Below are 25,903 nucleotides of genomic sequence, written 5' to 3'. Positions count from 1 at the left end.
TTGAGCCATCGGGTTCTCCTGCTCCGGAACCTGAACCTGGTGACAAGCAAGTCCGGTCTGCAGCCACGTGCTCCCTGTGAACGGGCAGGCCGCAGTCACTCTCCACTCGCCCGTCGTGTGGAACTGCCCGTCCCACCGGCCACGGGGGGGGCGGGGTGAGCGGGGAATCACCTCCCACCCAGACCCAGTGGTCCTCCCGAGCAGGGTTCTCACAGTCAGCACCTGACACACTGGAGCGTGTCCTCAACGTCAACACTAACAGTGTAACACTGTTCTGAGGGGCAGAATGGAGAATCAACAGCCCCTGTAATAGCTCTTTTTTTCTTTTCTTTCTTTTTTCAGGAATGCTGGTTTCAGACAAACTCCAGATACTAAGTTTTTAAATGGACCAGAGTGAAAGGGGAAGGGCCAGACCCACCTTAACAGAAAAATGGCCTTCATGAGAAAATACCCCTGGTCACGCGCCTCCTCCTCACGCTCTCCTGCCTCGCCGGCCACCTGGAGCACAAGGGAGGTCCCCCGTGCCCCACGACACGCCCTGCACCTTCTCTAGGCCACCCCTTCACAGGCATGAGGTTGCACAGCAGGGACCTGTCACGTCTGCAGGTGGAAACGGCCGGACACCGGCAATTTCGTGTGGCTCCGCCCACTACTCAAGGTGGCAAGAAGAGCAGCAGCAGAGAAGCAGAGTGACAGCCTCCTTGACAGAGCCACGCCGGCTCGCCCTGGGGGCCCCGTCCCGACAGGCATCCCCTCAGCGAGCTCAATGTGTAAGCCGCAAAGCAGGGTCAGCGCTGATGCCGAGCCCGCCTGCAGCCCCCAGCACAAAGCCAAACTTGCCCGAGCACGAAAGCCCGGGAAACGCAGATGCAGACTCGGCCCTGTCATCTGGGCTAAAGCGGGTTATATAAACCACCACCACAACGAAGTGCGGACGGAGGAGGTCTATAACAAAGGCCAACGGGTGCAGCACGACATCTGAGCTCCAGAAATGAGACGGCTACGGCCAGAGCTTGCTGCGGTTCACACTGCTGGGCATTTTCCGGGGATCAGCAAAATAGTATTTTTAAAGCCTTTAAGCGTAGACAAAACTGTCAACTTTAAGAATGTCGTATTACCAGTGTTCTACCCGTCCTCTATTTCATACTTCATGCAATTATGCTCTGTGCCCAAATAAACGATGTTCTTTAAAAAAAAAAAATCAGCTTACAGTCAGACAAAAGAACTTACATCTTCTTCTTGCGATGGGTGAACTATCTCCACAAGCCTCTGGATAATCCTCTCCTCATTTAACCACTGCAAAACACATCGTAGAAGTGATCATAGCAACGAGTGGCTCCTGTTCAAGCCCAAGGAAGGTTAACATACTTGGAAATATCCATCACATTTTAAGTAGAACATTACAGGTTTCTCTGGACTTTGAACACTACAGGAAATTAAAAGTCCCCCAAGGAAAATGCCAGTAAATACATCATTTTAACAGCAGCCAACAGCACCAACGATTCCCCAACTTATAATGCCCCCACACGAATGCTATACACATCAGCTCCCTAGCCAGGGGTACGTCTCAGACCCTGAGTGCTAAAAGGGTCTGAACTCTGGGTAATGGGGGTGGGGGACTCATTTCTGTAGAAGTATATTCGCTTTAAGAGAGTCTCAGAAACACCAAGAAAAGCAGTATTTAGTATCAAGCCTCTGCATTGAAACACATAATGAAGTTTTAGATTCCAAAACCAAAAGCACCGCAGAAAATGTGGGTGGGGGGTGGAGCGGGGGACCAGGGGGCGTCACGGAGCCGAGTGTACCCGCCCCAGCGCACGCTGGCACACAGCCAGCACCCCGACTGGGGCGTTCTCTTCCCCATCTGCACACGGAACGCTGCGGTGAAGGAAAGCACCAAGGGGGTGAAAGTAGAAAGAAATGACAGCTTAGCGGCGGGACACCAGTTCCTCGAGGAACAGGAACACCGCAACAAACCAGACGCTCACGCCCCGCCCGCCCCCGAAGGTTAACGGGGAGCGGGGAAGAGTGGGGTGGCCAGAAATCGAGTCCAGTGTGCTAAAGGCACAGGGAGAAAACCTGGCCCCGTCTCCAGCCCCTGAAGGAGACGTGCCGGAGGGAAATGTGAACGAAGCTGCCGGGGAGGCATCACAAAAGCAGAGGCCCAACTTGAACTTGAGAAATAAAATCTGTTTTAAACTGTGCACATATATCGCCCTCCCAGGGTCCAGTTAAAGTGCGGATTCTGATTCAGCGGGGCAGTGGTGTGGCCTGAGCATATGATTTCCAACAAGCTCTCAGGTGATGTCTGGGACCACATCAAGAGTTGCAATGTCCTAAAACAGAGGACGGTGACACCCGTCCAGAGGGGGCGGGGCCCCTGACCATCACGGATCAGGCCCCCGCCCCTGCTGCCTTCACAGATAGTAACAAGCACCCGCATTCCCGGCCCACTTTTGGACTAACCACCCCAGTGGGTCCCAAATGCAGTCAGTCATCTGGGAGTCTCCAGCCGTCCTTCCCCTACCCTCCACCCTCACTAACACCCATCACTGACTGTCCCTCCAGAGGCGCATCTAAGTCCTCTGGAAACGGGCTTTAAAACTCAACCCAGAAGTGGCCAAAGGAATTCTAAAAAACCACACTGACAATTTCCTCCTGCAGTAACCCAATATAAAGGCGACCTTCCCCCGACCACCCCCTACGGTCTTCCCTGGAACCCTCGACCTCTTTTCACACCCACAGAAACACACCCAAAAGGACCCCGTGAACCGACCTGGGCCCTCCCACAGGCAGCTCCCGGGGCCTGCACTAGGCCGCCCACGGGAGGCTCCTCGCAAGGACCACGGCTCTCGGCAGCCCTCTGCCTGGCTCTCCTGGCCCTACCCCAGATCCTCCTGCTGACACCCACACAGGCCGGCACCCCTGCCCACCTCAGTGGAGCACCTCATTTCCAGGGTGCCACCTGACAGACCCTCTTGTCTCTGCTTCTTTAATTAAAACAAACATGTTCAGTGACCCTCGTTTCCAGAGAAAGGAGTCAGCTCAAAGATTCCAGGTGGATGGAGAACTACAGACGGAGTGAACTGAGGGGCAGATGTGGAAGAAGGCAGCGCAGAGAACAGAAGACAGGCCGGGGGGGCGGGGTGGCAAGAGCCTGAGAACCCTCATCTTCAGGTCACTCATACCTCCCGCTTCCCTCCCACGGAAGGGTCCCGAAGTGACCATCTCCCCGAAATGTTGCACATGTGCCCTTTAGGAAACGAACGCCCGTCTCCTTACCCTAGTTGCCCTGGAGGAGAGAGCTGCCTCTGCAGCCCTATTCATTCCCTGGGAGCGTGGACACCTCTCCATTTCGACTTTCAGAGAGAGCCCTGAGCTGCGACCACCTTCGCAATAACGAAGCCTGGAAGCCCAGGCCCGACGAGACCCAGCTCCCATCCCAGCAGGTACGCAGCTCCTGCTGCTGCTTCTGCCACCCGCGCAGCCCCCAGCCCACTGACAGGCCGGCACAGGGAACAGCGCCCTGCACGAGGAGCCAACCCAGGAACCTAGGGACGCCTGCAGGCCCGAGACCTCAATCCTGCAAAATCTGAGTCTCTTCCTATCTCAGAACCACATTCTTTACCCTCCTTCCCTGCCCCCCAGTTCCCCAGACCACCTTCCCCCAGCAACCCCCTGGAACCCACCCCAGCAGACAGGAGCGCACGGGCTCATGCGCCCCTCCCCACCCCCGTGGTCAGGGACGGCGACGATTCTACTCACATTCAGCACATCTTGCCTGGGCTGCGGAGGCTCGATGCACGTCAGGAGCCTGAGCAACAAGTCCATGATAGCCGAAGTTCCTATGTGCTTTATGATGAGGTCTACAAAGTCACGTTTCTTCTTTAAGAAATCCACAATCTAGAGGAGAACAAACCAAGTCTGAAAGACGTGTACCCTGGAACTGTGCCCTTTAGAATGCTGTCCAACCTGACCCCCCAGCAGCCCCTCAGAAACCCCGCCTCCACGCTGGGGCGCCCGCCGGTTGATTGTCACACCACCCAACACCCCAGAGGAAACAACAACTCCCTACTCACCACACATTCCCTGGTGCAAACACACTGTAACACTCTTATTTCTGTTTACTTTATTAATTCTCAAAGAATGAGAATGAAAAATTTCACAAAGAGCAACAGAAGGTACCATTTCAGTTTATGAACATAAAGCAAGTCCATTCAACTGTGCACTAAAACACAGAACACACGTTTAAAATCTAATTACACTCTAACGAGCGAGAGAAACAATTTCCGTGCACACAGATTTCTGCATCAGCCACAGAGACTTGAGCTCTCCTGCTACAGAAGCACCGCAGGTGGGCTTTGTTTCAGCAGTTCACCCGGTCACAGTCGTACAATGAGCGTGTGCAAGAGGCGGATAGTCACACCGAGACCGTGAGGATGGAAATCATGTAGCGCCCTGCCTGCCACCTGGGTCTCTTTTATGCAGGAAGAAGGGGGAGCCGGTTCTGTCCCGCGCCCTTGGGCGCCTTCTGACTTCTGTCCGTGTGCACAAACACCTCCTCACGGGGCCCAGCAGCAGCAGGCCAGTGTGGCAGCTGCTCTCACAGGGTCCCTGAAGTCTCCCGAAAGCCCGTGTGGTGAGGTTGCTTAACTCAATGCTGCGAATGCAGGGACCGAGGCTCAGACTGGTGGAATAACTTGCTGGAAAGCTAAAAAGCGTACGCCCTGAAACTGGAGCTTGGATCTGCGCGTCCGAAGAGCCGGGACCCCGCCCCTACCGCCCACGAGGCGTCCAGCGGCCAACCAAACCTGCCCCCCACACGGGGCCAGGCGCGAGGGCGGGACTGAGAGCATGCTCTGCTTCTCCCGACAGTGAGGTCGGATGTCGCACTGCACCTCCGAGAAGCTATACAAGATTCATCCGCTCACAGCTGAGTCACACACTAGTTTTTAAGAGCACAGTGAGGAGGGAGGAGGAAAACGGGAGCCGGAGCCAAAGGCACAGCGAGAACAGCTGGACGTCTGCACAGAGGATGACCCCCCGGAGGCGCTGACCGTCCAGCCCTGAAGCGCCCTACAGCCGGACTCCCTGCTCCACAAGCCAATACACGTGTCCATTAAGTCAGACCGAGTCTGGCTTTTTTTTCATTACTTGCAGCTTCCTAGATCCTTACTAATACATCACGTGACGGGAAACCTTTATTACACCCAGTTCTCAAAAGGACAGTGAGGTGTAGGGTTTGACCCTGTCCTGCAGCTGAAACAGCGAGGGCTGCTGAACCCTCGCGCCAGGATTCCTTGGTGCCAGTCCTGAACTGAGACACACGAGGAGCAGCAGTGACTGGGCCCTGTCCTGAGCACGCAGTGGCACAGCCCCTTGTCCTCACACAGACACCATGTCCCACCTCGCGGACCAACACACACTCAAAAAGCCCAAGTGCGCCCTCACGCACGCGCTGAAACCAGGACCTGTGTGGACAATCGCCACAACCAGCTGGCACTGACTGTAACGCAGGCTGTGAGGGGACTCGCGCGTCCCTGTAGCTGTCAGCAGTCCTGTTATCTCTGTCAGAGGGCAGAGGGCAGGAAGACAACCGGCACCAGGGCAATTGTGGTTTGGGGATTACTGTCTCCGAGGAAAGAACCTCAACCCCACTACATGCAGAACGGTAACTGCCCCGTTAAGGCAAGAAAGGACGACCTCGTTCCTCCACAATGAAACCCGGCCCATTTCGCTGCGGCACAGGGGAGCGCACCGGGCCTAAAAGAGCGCCGGTCCCCCGTGTGCGCTGGCACTGGGGTCGGGCCCTGCAGCCTCACAGGTCTGACCGCCTGTGCCCCAGCCGTCACGTGCCCCAGCCGTCACGCCCTTGCTCACTGCGCCCCGGCAGGCCTGTTAGTTTGGACTTGAGCACGGGAGGCTCGATGCTCCCTGGCCGCCTGTTTCCCTAGGTGGATCACAGTCTTTGGCCAGCAGACCTGTTTCCCAGCAACAGCCACTACAGCAGAGGCACACACTGTCACCTGGAAGACTGTTAAAATGCCAGACTGAGCCCTGGCCCCAGAGCGGCCAAGTCGGCAGGTCTGGGGGGCAGCTCAGGAACCTGCACTGCCAACCAGTGCTCGGGTGGTCCTCGTGCCGGTCCAGACCCCACTTCAGGGACCACTATATGTGCAACCAATACCTGGCAACTTCCCGAGGACATCTGAGTTGTTTAAGAGCCAAACAAAGCGGGGAGAGGGAAGAACAAGGAGAACAAGGGGGAGACGGAGGGAGAGGGGGTGTCCGTGCTGAAACAGCGGGCAGGCATTCCTGTCAAGCACTGCTCAGAGCCACGCAGGGCCTGCCAGTCCACAGCCCAATGGCTCCAGCTAAGCTGAGCGGAGCCGAAGTAGAAACAACCAGCATTTGTGTACACCAACCACGTTTCTAGGGAAGCTTTTTGATTTAAGCGTCATTTGTAATCACCAAGGGAAAGAAAAAATTCAACTAGCATTACTTCAGTTACTAGGACTCCCCTCACATCCCCAGCCGCTCTGTCCGCACCGTAACGCCGTCTTCCCCACAAGTGCTAACACCCTCACGCTTCCAGCTACTTGTCCAGAGGAAACCACCGTCTACTAAAAATCTGAGATGTGAGACACTTAGAAAAGAATGTCAAGTTCAAACACATTCACTAATGTGTAAATCAGTGTCAAGCCAGAGAACATCCGGAACGTTTCAAGTTTACAGCATGCTCTCCTCCAGAAGCTGGACTCAAAGCACACCGGAACCCTGAAGCAGCAAAACTCCTGCGGATCATCTCGGGGGGATGGTCAGCCCCCGTACTTACCTTTGGGAGACAGTATTTACCTGTTCTGGTTTTCTGCTGATAAGAATACTTAGCACCTTGCTGAAGAAACTGGCAAGTAGTGGGTTCAAGGGGGGGTCGTTTAGGAGGAAGCTGTACAATTTCATTAGCAGGGACTCGTCTTCCCCCAGTCTGTCATTCATCTGGGAGACATCGGAAGTGAGCAACTCGCAAGATATGTTTGGGTACCTGGAAGAACAGGACACTCGCATCATCATCTATATTAACAGTGTAATTACATCAAGTAAAACACAAGTCAGAGATGCTTCCTAAAATTTTGTGAAAAAAATAATCTTCTGAGAATTAGAACATCATTTCAATCCATCCTGTCCAACCTCTCGATTAAAGTGAATTTTCTACTGTGTCTAAATATTCGTTCCCAAGCCAAGCTTTCATAACTGTACACTTTCCCCAACAAACCAGAGCACGCCTAGGACTCAGGAGCCGAGGAGGGTCATGGTGCAGGCGGGGGCCCTCGCAGATGAGGTGGGGTGTGGCAGGTGGCAGCCTCGGGCTGCAGCCACCAGTAGCCTCCTCTGGCATGGAAAGCGGCCCAGCTTACGGGACAGCCACGAGGGACACTGGTTTCCAGGAAACTGCACCACGCACAGCACCTTGTAACTGCTCAAGACACAATGAGGTTCTAGACCGGCGACCTCTCATTTTACACGGGTTGCAAATGGTACTAGAAAGTTGTCTGGGGATTTCTCAAATGTTCAGTGCATATCACATCTTAGGAGAATAAACATTCTCACACTCGGGAACAGGACATCGCCCCAGCACCCAGGTGGGAGGCTGCATATAAAAGCGAGCTCTCTGCACCCGCCCTCCCAGGTCTCTGGGGACCAGCCACGAGTCTTCACTGCCAGGGGACACAGACCTCCTCTACAGACCCCACAGCACCAGAGACACCTGCACCCCTAAAGCTGGCTTGCCTCTGAGCACGAGGGGACACTCTGTCTGAAACAGAGGCAGCAGGTCCATTTCCAGCCTCACTCACTCCCCGACCACAAACCGTGCCTCGTGTCGGCAGCAGCGACAGCGGAGAGCAGACCGCACTCCCCCAGCCACGGCTCACTCCTCTGCTCTCTACTCCCCGCTTTCGGGTGGCCAGGGCCCAGAAGCGCCCAGTCATCAGGAAGGGCAAGCTCCCGCTGACCGGGACAGAGAGGCGACAGAACAGCCCGAAGCGGCTGTGTGACGAAGAGCGGTGAGGACGGAGGGCCCGCCTGCAGCAGACCAGAGAGGTCGGGGGAGGCCGGACGACTGAGCAGTAGAAGGTGTCCCCAAGCGAACCTCTGCGAGGAGAAGACAACGGAAGACGGCAGCACTGTCAGGCGTGCGGGCACAAAGATCACATCGTCAAAAAGCCTCCTCCAGAGGCTGGTGCCTCCATCAAAGCAGAGTCTTCCTCACTTCAAGAAACATGTCGGCGTGCCGATGCCGTAATATAAAGTCACCCTGGTGCTGGAGGCAGGGTTACTCAGAGGCTACACGTGTGGCCTCTGGAGTCGTACCACCAAGGACGTCGGAAGCCCGTCTCTGCCCCTTCCAAGCCGTATGATCTCAGGCAAGTCACTTAACCTCTCTGGGCCTCAGTTTTCAAGTTTGCAACATTAAGACAGTAGTCCTTACTCCATGGGAGAGAGTAACGCATACAAAATACCGAGAAGGACCTGGAATAAGTGACTGCTAGCTGCTTCTATTGCTCCTCATCGACCACTTCATAGAACGGCTGGCATTTCAGCTGCCACAGGGCCTGGGGGAAATGCCTCAACCGCCCCAACGCAGAAGCTGCCGGCAAATGCAGGACTGGTAAAAGGCAGAAGACCTCAACCCTCCCCAAAACCAAATGTGGAGGGTGCGTTTTCTAAATGCCGACAGAGGTCAGAGGAGGGTGTGGGCAGCTTTCTAATTTTGCGCCCACTTCCCTGCAGGTGACTCGGACGTACGGTCTAGCTAATGAAGCACACGTGGGCCTAGGCACTACAGAGAAGGCCTGAAGTTCTGGTTCTGAGTGGGCTGGGGCTATGCCCGCCTGCCCGCCCGCCCTCCCTCCTTAGCAGTAAACGAGCTACAGAAACACTCCAGACTCCCCGGCACCCCACCACTGGGCGAAGCCTCTGCCCCTCCCCCAACCCCACCTGTGCTCGGACCACGCCGTCTGCCCCGGTACCGAGAACACAAAGCATTCAGAGGAGAACCCGGCCCGACTGCACGCCCCCTGCACGGGAGTCCCTTCCTCCTCGCCCACACGGGAGCCAGCCTTTCCTGGAAAGCCACCCCTCACTTGCCCTTTCCATCGTCTGTCCCCGCCCCCCTGCTCGGCACAGCGCATCACTCAGCCATTCCTCTGCACCATCACTTCCCTCGAGCTGCACCTCTCGCCCCAGCACATGCACCGAGCACTGCTCCTTCCAGCTAGAAAGAAATGAACGCCACCCCTCCTGACTCCACATCTGCCTACAGCTCCCACTTCCTCCCTTTCCCGGAAACTACCTTAGAAGCTTCCTCTGCTTCGCTTCCAATTCTCCTCGAAGGCACCCCAGGGCCCCGTGATGCAACACCAACCATCACCTGTCACCTGGCCTGTGGGCAGCAGCCTTGCCCTGCTACCCCGTCACCCCTTCCTGCAGCCTGTCTCCCTGGGCGCCCAGGGCAGCAGCCCCTCCCGGTTCTGCCCTTGCTTCTAGCCACTTGGCAGTCCCTCTGCGGGAACCTCGATCCAACCACCAGCATTTCAGCTTTTGAATTTATTCTTCCACTTAAGGGCCTATTTTTTAATCTGTTAGGTCAAATTTATGCTCAATTATTGAAAATCGAAGGTACCTGTCACTAGAGTAAATGCTAGTGTAAAACGGCAACCCTTTAATTCAATGCATGGTAGACGACCACTGACCTAAGAACAGTGATGAGTTTAAAACACACGTGTAACTAACAGATAACTACGAAGTTCACAAAACACAGCAATCGCCCTGTCATCCAGAAACTCCCAAACGCCAGTCTCAACTTCCTCGGGTGACTGCAGTCCACTGCGACCCCGAAGGTGTTCAGACACACGGGAAAGGCCCTCCACACCGAAGCGGCGCCCGGGGGTGCGGAAGGCGAGAGGCGGAAGCACAGCAGCAGAGCTCCGCCCGCTCAAGTCACGGGCTCTTGCAACGGTGCCACCCAGAAGGCCGTGTCGGGGGCTGCTCTCGCAACCTCAAACACAGCCCGACGACGATGACAACAACTACAACTGCAAACAGATTTGAATGAGCACCGCAACAGCAGCCACGGCCACTTTTGGTAAAGAAGCGCTTCCCACAGGCGGCCTGCTCTCCCCCAGTTAAAGAGGTGTCAGCTTCATTCGGTCCCGGAGGGAACAGACCCCAGAAGGGCCAGTCCACCGCTGCAGTCGTCAGAGCCTGTGAGGACAGGAGGGCCTGGCACCAACCCATGCCACACCGCTCCTGGCAGGACAAGGAGCCGGACAAGCAGGGCCCAGGTGTGCTGGCTCACGGCTGCAGGAAGCCCAGGGTGGCTTGGTGTCTGCCTATCTTTTGTGGGATGGGAGAGCGCTAGTATTTATGCTGCCCGGTTTCTTTCCTCTTCGTCTGTAAGGCACTGATCTCTGGTGGAGGCTGCTGTTGAACATAGTTGTCAGTCCTCACGGCTGGCAGGGAACATGACTTCTTTGAAGATCCAAGCCATCAGCAACTTCAAAGCGTTCATAAGTATTATTTCCCTGACAGCAAAATTCTCACCATGAAGAAATGAAAAGATATCTAAAAACAGGGACAGACTAGGGGAGAAAGGGCAAAAGAGAACCTTCTAAAAAACATAATTCTTTCTACTCCGTGCAGTTTATTTAATGTAGAATCAGTAACTTTTTGTTCCTGAATTCGTACTATTTTTAGGAGGGAAGCCGCCAAATGTTTCAATAGAGTTGGAGATGGAAAAATAACCAAAATCCCAATGCTTGAAATACGTATGGAGTATTCCGAGTTTCCAGGGGTCTGTCTACAAAGTGCTGTAAGAAGCAGTTATAAAGGACCCCACTGTGCTACACAGTTCTGCTGGCAAACAGGTAAAACTAGTGACGAGTAGATAAATTCACTGCAGTCACCCAAGGTCTTACGTGCTTAGATTTAGCAACACTAACATCCACCAAGACCCCCACCCTTATTTTCAGTTAATAAAAGATCAGAATTTATCAGCAAGGTTCTTCAAAGCCCACACTCTGGCTTAGATCTGCTGTGTGATCTTGGATGGTCACATCATTTCCACCCTGCTATTTGCAAAGAAGAGAAAATACTTACTTGGATAACCATTCTATTTTAAGAAACCTCATCACTATAAGCATTTCGCCTTTCGGAGCGAAATGCAGAACACTCGCTTACAAAACCCTGGCCCCTCGCTGGACGTAGCTCTAGACCGGACCCCGTGCTCTGCGGAGCCTGTCCCTGCTGACCGTCCGAACCTCCTGCCGACGGTGCGCGGCAGCGTGGGCACGGCGGGGCCGCACTGATGGACACGCCACCCCCACTGCACTTCGGTCCCGCCCTGAAGAGGAGAACGAATTTCTTACTTGTATCTGATCTTTTCATCCATGTCTTGAGGTGGCTCTTCTATAATGAACGAGACTAAGTCTTCCAGACATTCTGCTTTTAACAGGAACTCGATGAGTTTGCGGTTCTGGGCCTTGCACTCCTGTAAGACGTCCTCCTCGTCCATGAGCTCCTTCAGCGTCACATCCTCTCGCTCCAGAAGGGTGTCTATGTGGGATGACGAGTGCAGGTCAAACTTCCAAAACATGCTGGTCTAGACAAAGCGCAGAGAGGGTTTCAAATCAAACTGCAACTTCGCACGTTCATTTTCATTTCAGTTCACTTTTACAGTCTGAAACGCCACAGGATCTGAATAAACCCATCACCACCACCACCGGCACAGTCAGCCACGGACAGCACTCCCTCAGCTGAGAGTCGGGAACAGCAAATCCTGTGCCGTCCTTAGTGAAGAACACTGACAAACTGGAACGCACTCTGGAGACACTGGAGAAACTCATTCTCAGTCACTAGGAAGGACACCCGGCAAAGTGAATACCGCCACTCCCCAGCGCCACACACGCCCCGCTCCTGCTTCCTCCTCCTCCTCCCCTCCTCAGCGATGAAACAGCTTCGATGTCTTCAAGGCACAGAGTTAAAGGAGGCCCTTGTTGGTCACGACTGGAAATATGAAACACAGGGCCCACTGCATAATCTAAAGCTGCCATACTGAGACCATCTCGAAGGCCTCTTGTAGACCAAAAGATGACGAGATGACAGAAGTTCTGATTAGGAGTAAGTCCATTCGAAAGTCATTCCCATCTGTCAAAGGTGCTCACTGCGGAATCCCGAACCAGGGTTTGGTGAGACACACACTCACTCCATTCCCCCACAACTGCAACCTGCAGACCAGCTGCAGCGTCACATCCACCCCGTGAAGTGGCCCTCACCACCACTACCGCCAAAGAGCACGTCAACATCCTTACGTGCTCATGTCAAACCCTGTGCTAGAGGAGCCTGGGTCAACGGAAGGAAGCTGCGAGAAGGGTGACCTGCGGACAGCACCCACACACCTCCAGAAGTGTACAGTTTGCTAAGCCCCCCGTTAGGAGATCAGGTAGAAATACACCCTCGTTTGATACTTCCATGAACATCCGTTCAAAATGGTGTTTTTAAAAACAGAGGTCCTGGAAGACAGCACTTTTTCAGGCTGCCAGCCACACCGCCCCACCCAGGGACAGAGAAGAAAAGCAGCCTGGGCGCCACGGCGGACACCCAGGCACGTGCACAGGCCCGCCCACTTTGCACAGCTTCACTGTCAAATACACGATCTCGGCATTTAACACACAAGCAGAGGTTTAAGGAAGCTCGAAATGGGAACATGTTGTAGGTAAAAAATATTATGAAATACGGTGTTACAATGGTTGTCTGTTAAAAAAAATTTAAAGGTTTCAGAAGCGACATAAATTAGCAATGCGCTTACATCAATGAGCAGTAGTAGAACCAAGACGCAGCGGCGGGCGAGACGCTCCCGGGAAGGTTCGCTGAAGCCAGGCTGGCCTGCCCCACGCAGAGGAGCCTGCACACGGCACTGGCGTTCACCCTGAGGCCCGCCGGAATGACCCGAAGCAGGGGCCCGCAACATAAAGCAGAGCCATCTCTGACCTCCTCATGATTAGGCCAGTAAGTATGTGCAGAAGACATCACAGAACATGCTGGAAAAGCAAGGTCACAATTCCCGGCACGGTCAGCAGCCACCCGCACTACTCACGACCTCCCCCCTCCCAGAAGAGCAGCAGGCAGAGTGCCTTTGTCGTGAGTGAAAGAAACCGATGCTTCAAACGCGAGAGCAACCGACTTCGTGCCCGAGGCCATCACTACGGAAATAAGGGAATGATGGCAAAGACGACCCCTATACACGTAACAGAAGGGAACTTCGGGGAAAAGGACAGTGGCACTAAATCTTACACACAAATGCTCTTTTGGTTTTCAGATTTGTGGAAAATGGCAAACAAAAAAACTGCTGTGCCATTTTATTCTAATAAAATTGAAGCGGAGAATAAAGGGCAAAGGTTGTGAAGAGATAACGCCCAAAGAGGGAAGAAAAAAGCGGGTCTGGCCCCACAGAGAGAGTGAGGAGCGGAGCCGTCCCGTCCCGTCCGGGGCATGGAGCCTCGCACGCTGTCAGCACAGTCCGCGACCACGATGGTGACGATGCTGCCGCCGCGGAGCTCCCGGGCTCCTCTGTCCGGGAGCCACACTTCGAATGGCACCTGCGGAAGTGCGCGCACTCCACCGCCCTTCCCCACGGCGCAGCAGGGCTTGCGGCGGATACAACAGCTCTGTTCAGCATCATGCCCCAGCGCCCCGCCGACAGGCCCGGCCCAGGCTGCCCCGGCCTCCGCGCACACAGGCACCTGCACCGCTCTTCAGGGCAGACTCGGGCCTGCAAGCCCAGTGCAGCTGAAGCAGAAAATCACTGTTGAGAACAATCGCTCAGCATGACCCGGGGACATGGACAGTGGTGGGGGGACTGCCTGATAGGGTGGGGCGTGCTGAGCGTGCAGAACAAAGGGGGAAAAACTGGGACAACTGTAAGCATAATCAATAAAATATAATTCAAAAAATAAAGAAGAGCCTGAAATTTCAAAAAAAAAAAAGAAAAAAAAAGCACGAACATTCATGTCAATCCACCTTGTGTTCTAAGTTTATCACAGCTCTTTGATCCTAAGATATGTATAGAATGACAAAATAGTTCCTTTTACTTATTTTTAAATACTTCAAAGTCACCAACTAGAAAGCCATATTAAAATAACCAGGTGTATTAAAAGTGCCTTTCCCACACCCATGTCCCAACATGATCAGGTCAGTATGTGCTTATTTTGGCCTATAAGCCAAATTTCTTATATTCTAATGGTCCTTCCATTTGAAGTTAGAAAACCAAATGCAGTTAACAAATTTGCCTGAAACCTTTTTAAAAAAACTAAGTCTCAAAGTAGCTGGCTGCCTCCTGTAGGCACCCTGGCCCAGGATCAAGTTCTGGTGCACGGATGACACTCCAACCAATGAGCTACACTGGCCAAGGTAGCATGTCTTTTTAATGATGAAAAATACTAAGAAATAAGTCACAAAAAAGGAAATTTGGTATGGAGCCCTACCTACTGGCTTATTATGTAAACTGATGCCTACAAACCATGGATAAAGCTGCACTCTGCATTATGGATCAAGATATAGTCACATGTAAAACCCGACTTCCGAAGTGTCGGCCTTACAGAGGTAACTCCCTAAACACTGATTTATTGCAAAGGCTGAGTACTCAGCAGTGGCGAGCTGAGAACAGAACAGGCAACAGCCCACAAGCCCTGGCCAGTGCGGACTGGGTGAGGGAAAGAGAAGACTGAGTGACAGGGACCCCGTGCGGCCCACCAGGCCTGCAGCATCTCCTCTCCGGTCCTTCGCAGAAAAGGACGAGTGGCCCCTGCTCAAAGGAAACGGAGTTCCCGCCCACTTTCCCTCCTGCACCGTCACCTCCCTTCCTGCCAGATCCGGGGTCGCTCTTCCGCAGACCCTGGCCTGGACCATGGGGCCGACGTTCCGGTGGGCCGGCATGGCCACAGGACAGCGTTCTCCGCGCACTGTGAGCCGCCCAACCCTCCCTGCGTCCACCCTGCCCTGGTGCCGAGTGCATAAAAGGCACTAAGGAACACCAGAGCTGAAAAACGGAGGTGCCTCTGCTCCCACACCGATGTGGGGAAGAGAGCTGCCCGCCACCCCGAGGGCCCGCCCTAGGCTGTGTGACGGCCCTGCTACCCCGGGCTGTGTGCCAGCCGGGCCTCCCAGGCCAGCTGCCCCGCTCAACCCCCCGGGCCACGCCTCCAGGCTACATACTTATTTAAACACAAGAAGGGGAATCCTTTAGCAACTGTCTTTTTAAAATGCCTGCCCAACTGCTTTTGCTTTCTAGATTAGCATTGTTCAAGACAGAACACTGGGAAATACACATTCCCACCGTGTATTTGCTTTAAACTGGGTACTACAAACTTAAATATACTTTAAAAGTGATCCAACAGCTATATCTGATTAAGTTGCTTGGAAATAGGTTTTTCTCCAAAAGGGCTGACGATTATGAGATGGGTGGGCCACTGGGGAGCTCGCCTGGTGCCTGATGCCACAGACAGGGGCCCCTGCCGTTTCGGTCTCCCCACAACTTAAGTCCCGAGTGAAAACTGCCACCTAATGCGTGTAAAAGAGGACGAAAGGATCCCTAAACCGATTCATCTCAGATCAACTGCTTTACTTCGAGATCACCTAAAATCACTGAAGTATCATCCTCAGAGGCGAGCCTGGGCCGCGGCCCTCCGCCTCACAGCCCGCAGACAGCGTTTCTGAGGGAAGGTGTTTCTGAGGGAAGGGGTGCTGCCCCGTCTCCAGGACACGGGACCCGGGACCCGGAGAGGGGTGTGCTCGCACCACCTGCAGGAGGGAAGACAAGGACCGCACGCCGTCTGCAGAAGGGCCGGGCACTCACTGCTCCGAGAGTGGCCACCAGGGGCCCGGCTGTGGCTCGTGGACATCACGCACAACGGCTTGCTCTCAGCGGATAACCACCACCCCCACAGGCCTTGTCAGGACTGTCAGGCACCCAGACAGGTCTGCAGGAAAGCCACCTCACCTCTCTGAGCCTCCATCCTCCCAGGTAAACGGGCTGTACAGCGGGGAAGGCCCAGCGAGGCAGCTGGGACACGCAGGCACCCGGCAGGTGGAAGCGCCCGTACGGTGAGCACGCTCACCTTCGAGGTCAGTAAGCCTCGGGCCAGGGCTTCCCAAGCTTTCAGGGGACGGGTCACACCTAGGGGTCGTGTTAAAATGCACGATTCTGACTCAGAAAAGCAAGGGTCAGGTCTGAGCTTCTCCAGCAAGCTCCCAGGATGCTGCAACTGCTGCCTTGGGTTGAACCCACTGCTGACCATTCGCAGCAAACGGCAGTAATTCTAAGTAGTTACACGGCCATGAGAAATAAAGGAAAAGCCACGCTATGCAAACATGAGACTGTGTTTATTTCCGAAACTCCCTGTGGACGAGCTGATATCAGTGGGGCTTCTCTCAACAGGACAGAAGCAGAACAACGTATTACAGCACCTTCCAACCAGAGCCCAGAAGGGAACGGCACCACAAACATGCTAACAGATAAGCTATTAGAACTCTAAAGAGAGAAACTGCTAACTGTCCTACCTACAAATGAGAAGCAAACTGTGGGAATGACAAGGAAGGACTTGAACAAACTAAAAATTCAAAACATCCTGTTCATATAAACTAACTCTACTCAAACTTAGCAACTCTTCTACCCCAGTAGAATAAACCCCAGGTCTACACGCTGCTGTCAGCTGTGCAATACCTGCACGCAGGACTGGCTGGGCAAAGGGCAAAAGGTTCAAAGACCAAAAAAAAAAATCAAAGATTGTGAAGAATTTCAAGAGAGCAATAGCGGAGCCTGACAGCAAATGCCTCACGGCCTGGGGCCCGGAGAGCCCCTGGAGCCGGCTTCGTCGATACCATTCCATTACCAGCCCCACCGGGACCCCCAAGGCCCCAAAGCCTAAGTGAGTAGTTGCCATGGTACTCCAGTCTCCCGATAAACTTGTGAAAGGTACTGCTAGTTTATTTAAATAGCTGCAGTCACCTGAAGGTCTGGAGCACAAACTACAAACAGAAGCAGCTGCTTCTACCTAAGATAACACATGGGAATGACTTAAACCAACAAAATGTGTTACAATTTTTAGTACCATTTCTTGAAAATATGCTATGCAGGGCATCATTGTAACACAACTTTTGTAACACACTGCCCAAGTTCAAGTCCCCCTGCAGCACGGTAGGAGGTGCTGGCCCCACCCGCCGTCCGAGCCGGGGCAGTCTAGTACAGAGAACACTGACCCCGAGGTAAGCCACGGTTAGTCTCTGGTTCCAGCGGCCACATCAAACAAACGAAAGGAACGTGCAAATTTGATGTTAATGGTATATTTTATTTAACCTCACACATCCAACCAGTATTGTTTCAGCAAGTCATTCTTATAAAGTCGTCAAGATCCAGTGTCTGTCACACGCACAGCACACTTCAATTCAGACCAGCCAGACTTCCCGCGGGAGTCCCGTGTACGTGGGAGTCCCATGCGTCACACGTGCTTCTTGCACAGCAACTGGTAAGCGGCACGCAAGACAGCGTGACTTCAGGGACACGACACGACACCCGCGCTGTAAAAAAGAGCACTGAGGTGGGCGGGTGGTGGTTTGTTAACACTTCTAATGAGGACGTGTGTAATGAACCACCTTGCAAGGTGTGCTCAGACAGCGGGAGTTCAGGGGTGGGCTCTTCTCTTCGGCAGCGAAGGGCACGATGATGCTCGCAGTAACGACATCTAAGTTCAAGAAAAAGTCACAGCAGGCCAGGGGCTGCTGTGCTGGGCAAAACGGCTCTAATGCCATGTCCGCTACCACTGAGATCCCAAGTTCCTCTCCCGGCACTACCAGAGCCCCCCTCATCTCTTCCCAGAGTGGAAGTGGGCAAGTAACCACCTTTCCCACGCAAGTGCAAGGTGAAGTGGGTGGGGAGAAGTTACTGGACACATTTTCCCTTTCTTCTAAAATATAAACATGCGTGAGAAATATCATGTTTAGCGTATATATAAAATAACTGCTCGCTCCTCAACTCAAAGAAGTAGGCCACAAGAAAACTAGAACTGTGTTTTTTTAGTCTCTAAAACCAAGGATATTTGTAGAAATAAAGGAGAAATTTTCAAATTCTTTGCCTTGAAGTAATAAGGAAGGCTAGATGTGAAGTCAGGAGGGCCGTGAACGGCTCGCTCCTAGCTGAGAGATACCCATCCGAACACAAAGTCAGGTGCACTTCTCTGGGAATTTATTTCATTTTACAAGCAAGTTCAAAGGATGTTATAAAGAAAAATGCCCAGGCATGCCAACAGGCTGGGAAGCAGTCTGATCCCAGCGCTTCAGACCGCCACTGCACCCCTCACTTGTCCTGAAGAAAACTGAGCCTCGCGGCCTCCGTGTGGGTTCAAAACAGCCCGTTCACCCACCCGCAGCGCACGCTCACACCAGACACCAAACCGGGCGGAGTTTACAAGAAGCCTGGGAACAAGACGTACTGAGCGCAGTGAGCTGCTGAAAGGCTCTCCGTACTGGCTCCCCTGCTCCTGCCCGAGTCCGGACGCCTGGAGTCTCGGACCCCGGCCTGGGCTGGGAACGAGGCCAGCAGGGAACTTGGCCGGGCAGCGTCTGACAAGACCCCAGTGTGGACCTGCTGGGCTTCAGGGCTGGTGGCGGCTCACCGGGCACACCGAAAACTGCGTGTCCTAGGAAGGGGGCAGGGGACAAAAGTTATCTATAAATAGGAGAGTGCAGAGTCACCCTGGAGGGAAGTCACCTCCCAGCGTTGTAAGTTAGCCATAAACTCCTCCCCGCAAGGGCAAAGCTCAGTGCCCAGGCCAACACTGTCATTTTCACATGGAGAGGCGGAAGTGTGGGACACAAAGAAGAAGTAACAGCTGGCCCTCAAATGCAGCTCTCACTAAGGGAAAAGTTCTCGCTAAAGGAAAAGACCGCAAAGCAGTGGGCAGCCCAGCCAGCAGCTGCTTCTCCACTCTAAGCAAAGGCACCCATTTCGTACAGTCACCGCCCCCGCAGGGGCCAAACGTCGGAGTGCCCAGTGGAGACAACGGGTTTCCAGAGGAAGGGGCAACGCAAACCCAGAGCCAGTTTCACGGTATTCGCTCTGCAACTACTTCTTTCAAAGAACATGTCAGCGGCAATCAATTCTACCAACCAGATATCCCAGAATCTTTCCCAGTTTCACTTTGCAATTTCTCTGGTATTTCAGCTTTTCTTGAGGAGAAATAAAGGACTCAGCTCCACCTGATATGCACTATATTAACCAACAGGTACTGGGAAAGCCCGCACTGTACTGAGGAATGCAAGAGTAAGATGACAGACGGTCCCTCCCCCTTGAGGATACAATAAACCGAAGAGAGCGCGAACACGGAGAGTAAGTGACACAGAAAATAAAGGGGACAACTCCAAGCCAGTTCTGCGGGAAGGGGCCTGGCCAGAAGAGACTGCACTGCACGGGGGGCTTCAGAAATAAGGACAGTAGCAGTAGGTGACACAAAGCAAAAAGTTGTTTCACTCCAGGAGAACCAAGCCTTTGAGCACGGAGGCAGAAAGACCCAGCGGCTTCAGGAAGTTCACAGCAAGTCCAAGGTGCTGACGACAAGAGCGAGCCCGTCAGAGGCGCTGGAAGTCAGGTCCGATGGCATGAGGCATGAGGCCAGCTCACAGGGGCCACGCAGGAGTGGGCAGCAGAGCACTGCGGGCTGGCTGCAGACGCCAACAGGGCACCAGGGAGCTTTAACTGAGATAAACGTACATTTAAATATCTACATAAAGATTAAATAATGTGTTTTAGTAACTTAAAGAAACAACTCTGAACAGAAGCAGAGAAAATTTCTGGTGACACAGAGAGGGCACTTAAACTGGACAAGTACACTCGCAGCAGAAGCTGCTCTCTCAGGAAGGCCAAGCATCTTCAGGCAGCGGAATCGCGGGCTGGGGGAGGCGTGCTGCGGAAAGACCGCCAAGCCCGGGCACCGCAGGGTTGGCGCACCACGCGAAGACACAGCCAGGGAGCGCCCACAGCAGGTCTGAGTTGGCACAGAGCACTGTCAGCACTGGGAGAGGCGGGCTGCAGAGCCATGGGCCCAAAGGAAGGCTCCCGGGCCCTGGGTCAGAACCCCCAGAGGACAGCATGCCCTGTCCCGGCTCCACGTCTAAACCCAAGGTGTCCCCTAAGAGACTTCACAGGGAATTACCCCTCTCCTCCAGTATCAACCAGAATCCTGCCTCCTTAAACCCTAATCTTCACGTTCTCTTCATCTCTGGCTGTACTATGGTATCAGATGATACAATTCATGGCTTCTTGCCTTTGACATTTCGAGCTGCCTGAGAACACATGACCCTTAGAAAGCAAATGCCCACCCACACGCTGGGGCTAACTCCAGATACACCGCTAAGAAGGGCAGGGCGGGAGACACGACCCTATCATCCACCTCACTTTCACATTGAAAAAGCCAACTGCCACTCAAGAAAATCCAGCCTCGCTATGCTCCCTAGTCCACGTTAAACCAAGTATAGGAGCGTGTTTGCTACAAATCCTCACTCTGAAAACTCAAAGGTACATAAATTTCTGTTCATAAATTCTATAATTTCAAAAACTTCATTGCAAGTATATGCAAAGCACGACGTATTTTACTAAGATTTTTTTTTATTTTTTGTAAGGTGAGGCTATGGGGTTGGGAAGAAAAAAGACAAGTAGTGAGGATAATAACGGTCATCAAGACCGGCCAGGAACCTCGTCAGAGATCCAGGGACCAGCGACAAGGACAACCCAGCTGGATCTAGGTGCTCATTCTGCTTGTGCACGTGTGAGCGCACATGCACAGGAGAGCGTGTGCATGCACTCACACACACGTGTGCTGCAGGAGAGGATGCAGGTAAGAACACAATAAACATCACAGTTCAGAAAGTCCTGTGGGTGGTGAACAGAGGGGTTCCCACCTCACGCACTCGGGGCGGGGGGGGGGGGGGGGCCTCCGAACGTCTGGAACAGACAGGTGTGTCCGCAAGTCTGAGTCAGCGTGAGATGGCAGTGACAAGGAAACTGGGGGGTAAGGGGAAACGTGGGGTGATCAGCCTGGCTGTGACCTGCAACAAACAAAACTGCCCCTCAGCCCCTGAAACTGCAGGGAGGGGGTCCCGAGCAAGGGAGGAATGGTATGGACACCGCTCAGCTCGACCAGAACCCCACACTCACACGTGATGGAAGGAAGACTTGGAAAGTCCAGCTTGCTCAGGTCTGCATTAAGGGAAAGCAAGTTACATGCAGTCTGAGTCACCAGCTTGAGGCAAGTGACAGCGGCCACTTGACTATTCACATGTCACGGTCAAGATGCCTGAAGAGCACAGCCTTTCCAAGTCAGGTACAAATTCCAGAGCACGCTGACATACCTTTGGAAAAAGTCCAGAAGAAACAGGCTTCACACTGAGAATGAACTAACCATCCTAGTTAGTTCACAGTTATAACCAATTCAGCGACAGGAGACAGAACTGACAAACGGGCCAAGAGCCCTTGAAGAGGCTGTTCCCACGACGTTGCCCCTCCCCTGTCCAGCAGTCTTCGATCAGACCGCGTGTGGCCACAAGGCGTTCCGGGCTGCGTCACAGTTGCAGACCGGCAGAACAGCGGGGACCTCCAGAGAGCGCCCTCCTTCGGAGCATTCCCTGTGCGCGACCGGACGTGAGGCCAGGCAGGCTGTGCACCGCGGAGCCTCGGCTCAGGAGCAGAGCTCGGAGCAGAGCACGGGAAGGGAACGCTCCTGCTGAAAGCAGTCTTCGACCTCCGCAGCTCCGCCTCCGCAGCAGTACCTGTCTTCGCGCCCCCCCTTTCCGTGTGGGCGAGAAACGGGATCACTCGCGGCGCCCGTTATTAAGTGCCTACTGTGTGCCAGGCTCTCTGGGCCCTGCCTCACAACAACCCCTCGAGGTCTGGTCCTCGTTCTGCAGAGGGACGAACTAGGACCCTGAGCCTGTAAATGCGCTGGCCAGACCGGGACTCGAACCCGGCCTGCGGAGCCCCAAAGGCGGCGCGCTCTCTATCACGGCACTGCTGCAGCACCAGTGGGGGCCGCTGTGCACAGCGCTCGTCAGGAACACAGCCCCCGGCAACCGAGGCCGGCCAGCCTGCACCTGGGTGGCTTTCAGGACACGGTCGGGGATGGGAACCACGTGTCCTCCCGTGCAGGGCAGAGAACCGCTTTACTGACGAGCTGGCAGCTCAGCTCATGTGGCCAGTGGGCCTATCACAGCTGATTCACCAGGACGTCACACACTTGTCAAAATGTGCAGAAAACATGAGAGAATCAGTGCTTAAAAACTGCTGGATATAGCCCTGGCTGGCGTAGCTCAGTGGATTGAGCGCGGGCTGGGAACCAAAGTGTCCCAGGTTCGATTCCCAGCCAGGGTACATTCCTGGGTTGCAGGCCATAACCCCCAGCAACCGCACATTGATGTTTCTCTCTCTCTCTCTCTCCCCCTCTCAATCTCTCTCTCTCTCTCTCTCTCTCTCTCTCTCTCTTTTTCTCCCTCCCTCCCTTCCCTCTCTAAAAATAAATAAAATCTTAAAAAAAAAAAAAAAACCTGCTGGATATGAAGAAACTAAGAGAAACTTACTAAACATGGATAAATGTAAAGCCCTTTTGAGCCAAAAAAGAAAACACAAAGGGGGGGGCAGGGCAACCAGGTAAAAGAAAACTGTGAAGAAAGAAGTCAGTCCAAGAACTTTAGTTGATTGTAAGCTCAACATCAAGTCCCATTATGACGTGACTAGTGAGCAAAGCAGCCTGCGGACGCAGCCACCACTGAACCACAGCTAGGGCCACGGGCACATTGTTCCCACTGCAGCCTGCCCTGGGCGGGCCGCCGCACACCGCACATCTCACGCCCTGTTCCGGGGGGATGAAGATGCTGCCAACCTCACGGCACCCAAAGAGGTAAACACGGTGGCAACCAGACTCACTGCTTTGGGAATAAAGTAACTAGCTGTGAATATCTTAGAGCTCTCTTCTCGCACTGTGTACAGCTCCCAAGGATCAAAGGAGAGCCGGTGAGTGAAAGCACAGGTTCTGGGCCAGCAGAAGCAGGAACTTGCTAAAGATGACGGCCAGGACCACACGAGAGGCCCACAGGCTGGAGGCGCTCTGGCCAAGGCTGGATGGGCCCTTGGGAGGGAGGCAGCAGAGGGACAAAGGCATGCTATGTGATCACCCCGAGGTCTGGTAACTCTCTTCCAAAGTCTGTCTCATCAACCGGGCACGGCCACATCCAAGCCGACAGGGAGTCCGGACAAGAACACAGAAAGGATGACACCACCTCCCAGGTGCTGCTCAGAGGGCCGGCTGCACCCCAAACAGTTCCCATCCTCTGAAAACTCTCAACTACAATGAAAGACACGGAAACACAACAGCAACCAGGCAGCATCCAACAAATTTATGATAGGACAGAAAATGGAGAAATAATTCACAAAGCCCAACATCCAAGTAACAGAAGTGTGGGAGAACATGTAATCCACAGCCACCCCCTCTCATCAAAAAATAATTTTTTTCTCAGCAGGTGAAGGACGGGACTCTGCCCCCAGGGTCCGCACAGGCCACCCCGGTGAGCGCTGGAAGGGTTCCGCTGAGGCCCAGCGTGGAATCCCACGGCATCGGACGGAAAGAGAGAAGGTGAAGTCTTCCCGAGAGACAGAAACACTCAGAGAAGAAATGGAACTCAGAACGACATCGGCTTCTTCAACTGCCGCTCTAGAAAAGAACATTCTCAGACACAGAAGGTCTGGCAGATCTATTTACACGGCCTCAGAAAACCACGGGAGAATGGGCTTCCCCAGGCATGGCATTGAGTCATGCGGGGAAGCCATGGGACACGGCACACGAGGCCAGACGAGAGGGACCCCTGCAGCCGCAAGAAAGAAGTTCAGCGCGACCAGCCCGAGGGAGGCACGAGGCAGAACGAGGTGGACTGTCGGACACACAGGTGACCGCGCCGAGAAGGTTTCTGCAAATTAAGCCAGAGACCCAGGGAATAATTAACGCAAATTCACATTAACCAAAGCTGTGCTTGAACCACGCCGGAGGAGGCGGAAGGGACGGAGTGGTGCAGTCGAGGGCCGTACGGCACACGGCTGAGAACTGTGGAAGGACAGTAAACGTGAGAAGAGCACGCCTAAGCGATGAAGGCAGTGCCCCCAGCCACTAATTCAGGGATGAGGTGGGTGCTGGGTGGGGGAAAAGAGATAATTTTTTAATAAAGATTTTATTTTATTTTTAGACAGAGGGGAAGGGAGGGAGAAAGAGAGGGAGAGAAACATCAATGTGTGGTTGCCTCTTGTGCACCCCCTACTGGAGACCTGGCCCTCAACCAAGACATGTGCCCCAACTGGGAACTGAACCAGCAACCTTTAGGTTTGCAGGTCGGCACTCAGTCCACTGAGCCACACCAACCAGGGTGACTTTTTCTTTAAATAACTCTTGTGATACTGTTTGACTTTTTAAACGATGCACCCATATATGATAAGAAGTTATGAAAGGAAAACATAACAGCACTTAGCATAATCCTTGGCCCTTCGGGAGGGCTATAAATGCAAGCTCACTGTGAAACCAGGGCACCATGAAAGGCTGGCTAACCTGCCAAGCCCTACCGAATAAGACGACTCCGAGGTAACTGCATACCCTTGCTCCCTTACACGAAAACAAGCAAAGAGAGAAAAAACCCAACCACCCAAACCAACCACCAACAAAAACTACAACGGTGTCTTTTAGTGTTCAGGTCCCCTTTCAGCCCGTCCTTTTTGCCATGAGCACGTAAACCAACTCCAGAGAAGCTCCTGGGACACCACGGAGGGCGCAGAACCGAGATCGCCAAATCTGGCCTCGCACCTATTTTTACACAACCTCCAAGCAAAAAAAGGTTTTCACACTCTTAATTGTTTAGAGGAAAAGAAATCAAAACAATGACATCCCATGGCTTGTAAAAACTCTACAAAATTCCAACCGTGGAGCCCACAGAGGCCCCCTGGAACGGAGCCACAGGGCTCGTCTCCCCAGTCTCCGAGCACGACAGCCCGACAGGGCAGAGTCATCACCAAGGTGACAGAGTCCGAACACAACAGTGTTCCGGGGCCACGTGCTGCACCACAATGTCTGACGTTACCATCACCCTGCACGCCCGACATGCCAAACCAAGAAAAGGGAAACTGGAGCCCAGATGAGCTATGATGGCGCCGTGAAATGTGCGTCATTTCGTGACGAACGGAGACAGCAGTCACACTACACCTGGGCTAGACGGACCCTGCCCATGCCCACATTACCAGACTAAGCAGTCATCACGGTATTCCCCACTCACAGGAGAGCACCAGTCAGGAAATTCAGCCCCAGCTGGTATGGCTCACAGGACTGAGTGCAGGCCTGCGAACCAAAGGGTCGACGGTTCGATTCCCAGTCAGGGCACATGCCCGGGTTGTGGGCCAGGTCCCCAGTAGGGGGCGTGTGAAAAGCAACCTCACATTGATGTTCCTCCCCCTCTTTTTCATTTCCTTCCCCTCTAAAAAAAAAAAAAGAAAAAGAAAAGGAAATTCAGAAAATGTAAAATGAAGTATCTCCTAACAAGAGAATTTCTTCACAAAAATAAAAGATGAAAACAAAGGTGCAAAGTTGGCTTACTAACCAGGGAAGCCAAAGACAGTTTTCCTGAATTGCTGACGAGGTCACTGGTACAACTAATACAGCCCAGCTGTTGCTTATTTGACGAGTTTAAAGTGATGAAGAATTAGCTTCTAGGAAGAGTCTGCATGAAACTACTCCGGCAGAGTTTTCGGAGAAGTTGCGAAAAGACGCAACCA

At 53.5% G+C, this 25,903-nt stretch overlaps 1 protein-coding gene across 17 annotated transcripts in view; it reads right to left on the bottom strand.

The window, feature by feature from the left end:
• PPP6R3 (protein phosphatase 6 regulatory subunit 3) overlaps positions 1-25,903 on the bottom strand; it is a 116,297-nt gene that overhangs the window by 53,770 nt on the left and 36,624 nt on the right. For 12 of the 17 annotated variants that reach the window (XM_036029797.1, XM_036029799.1, XM_036029795.1 and 9 more), the window contains 4 exons: positions 11,427-11,659; positions 6,856-7,042; positions 3,766-3,903; positions 1,231-1,296 (listed from right to left, as the gene is read on the bottom strand). In XM_036029797.1, coding sequence (XP_035885690.1) covers positions 1,231-1,296; positions 3,766-3,903; positions 6,856-7,042; positions 11,427-11,653 — 618 coding nt within the window. In that variant the 5' untranslated portion in view covers positions 11,654-11,659. Of the gene's footprint in view, positions 1-1,230; positions 1,297-3,765; positions 3,904-6,855; positions 7,043-11,426; positions 11,660-25,903 lie in introns of those variants that run through there. The other 5 variants (XM_036029798.1, XM_036029801.1, XM_036029804.1 and 2 more) reach the window with 1 other exon arrangement.

This window comes from Phyllostomus discolor, chromosome 6, assembly GCF_004126475.2.
Source record: "Phyllostomus discolor isolate MPI-MPIP mPhyDis1 chromosome 6, mPhyDis1.pri.v3, whole genome shotgun sequence".
Classification (NCBI taxonomy): Eukaryota; Metazoa; Chordata; class Mammalia; order Chiroptera; family Phyllostomidae; genus Phyllostomus; species Phyllostomus discolor.
The sequence above is the reverse complement of the archived record's forward strand: the minus strand, read 5'-3'. Positions and strand labels throughout refer to the sequence as shown.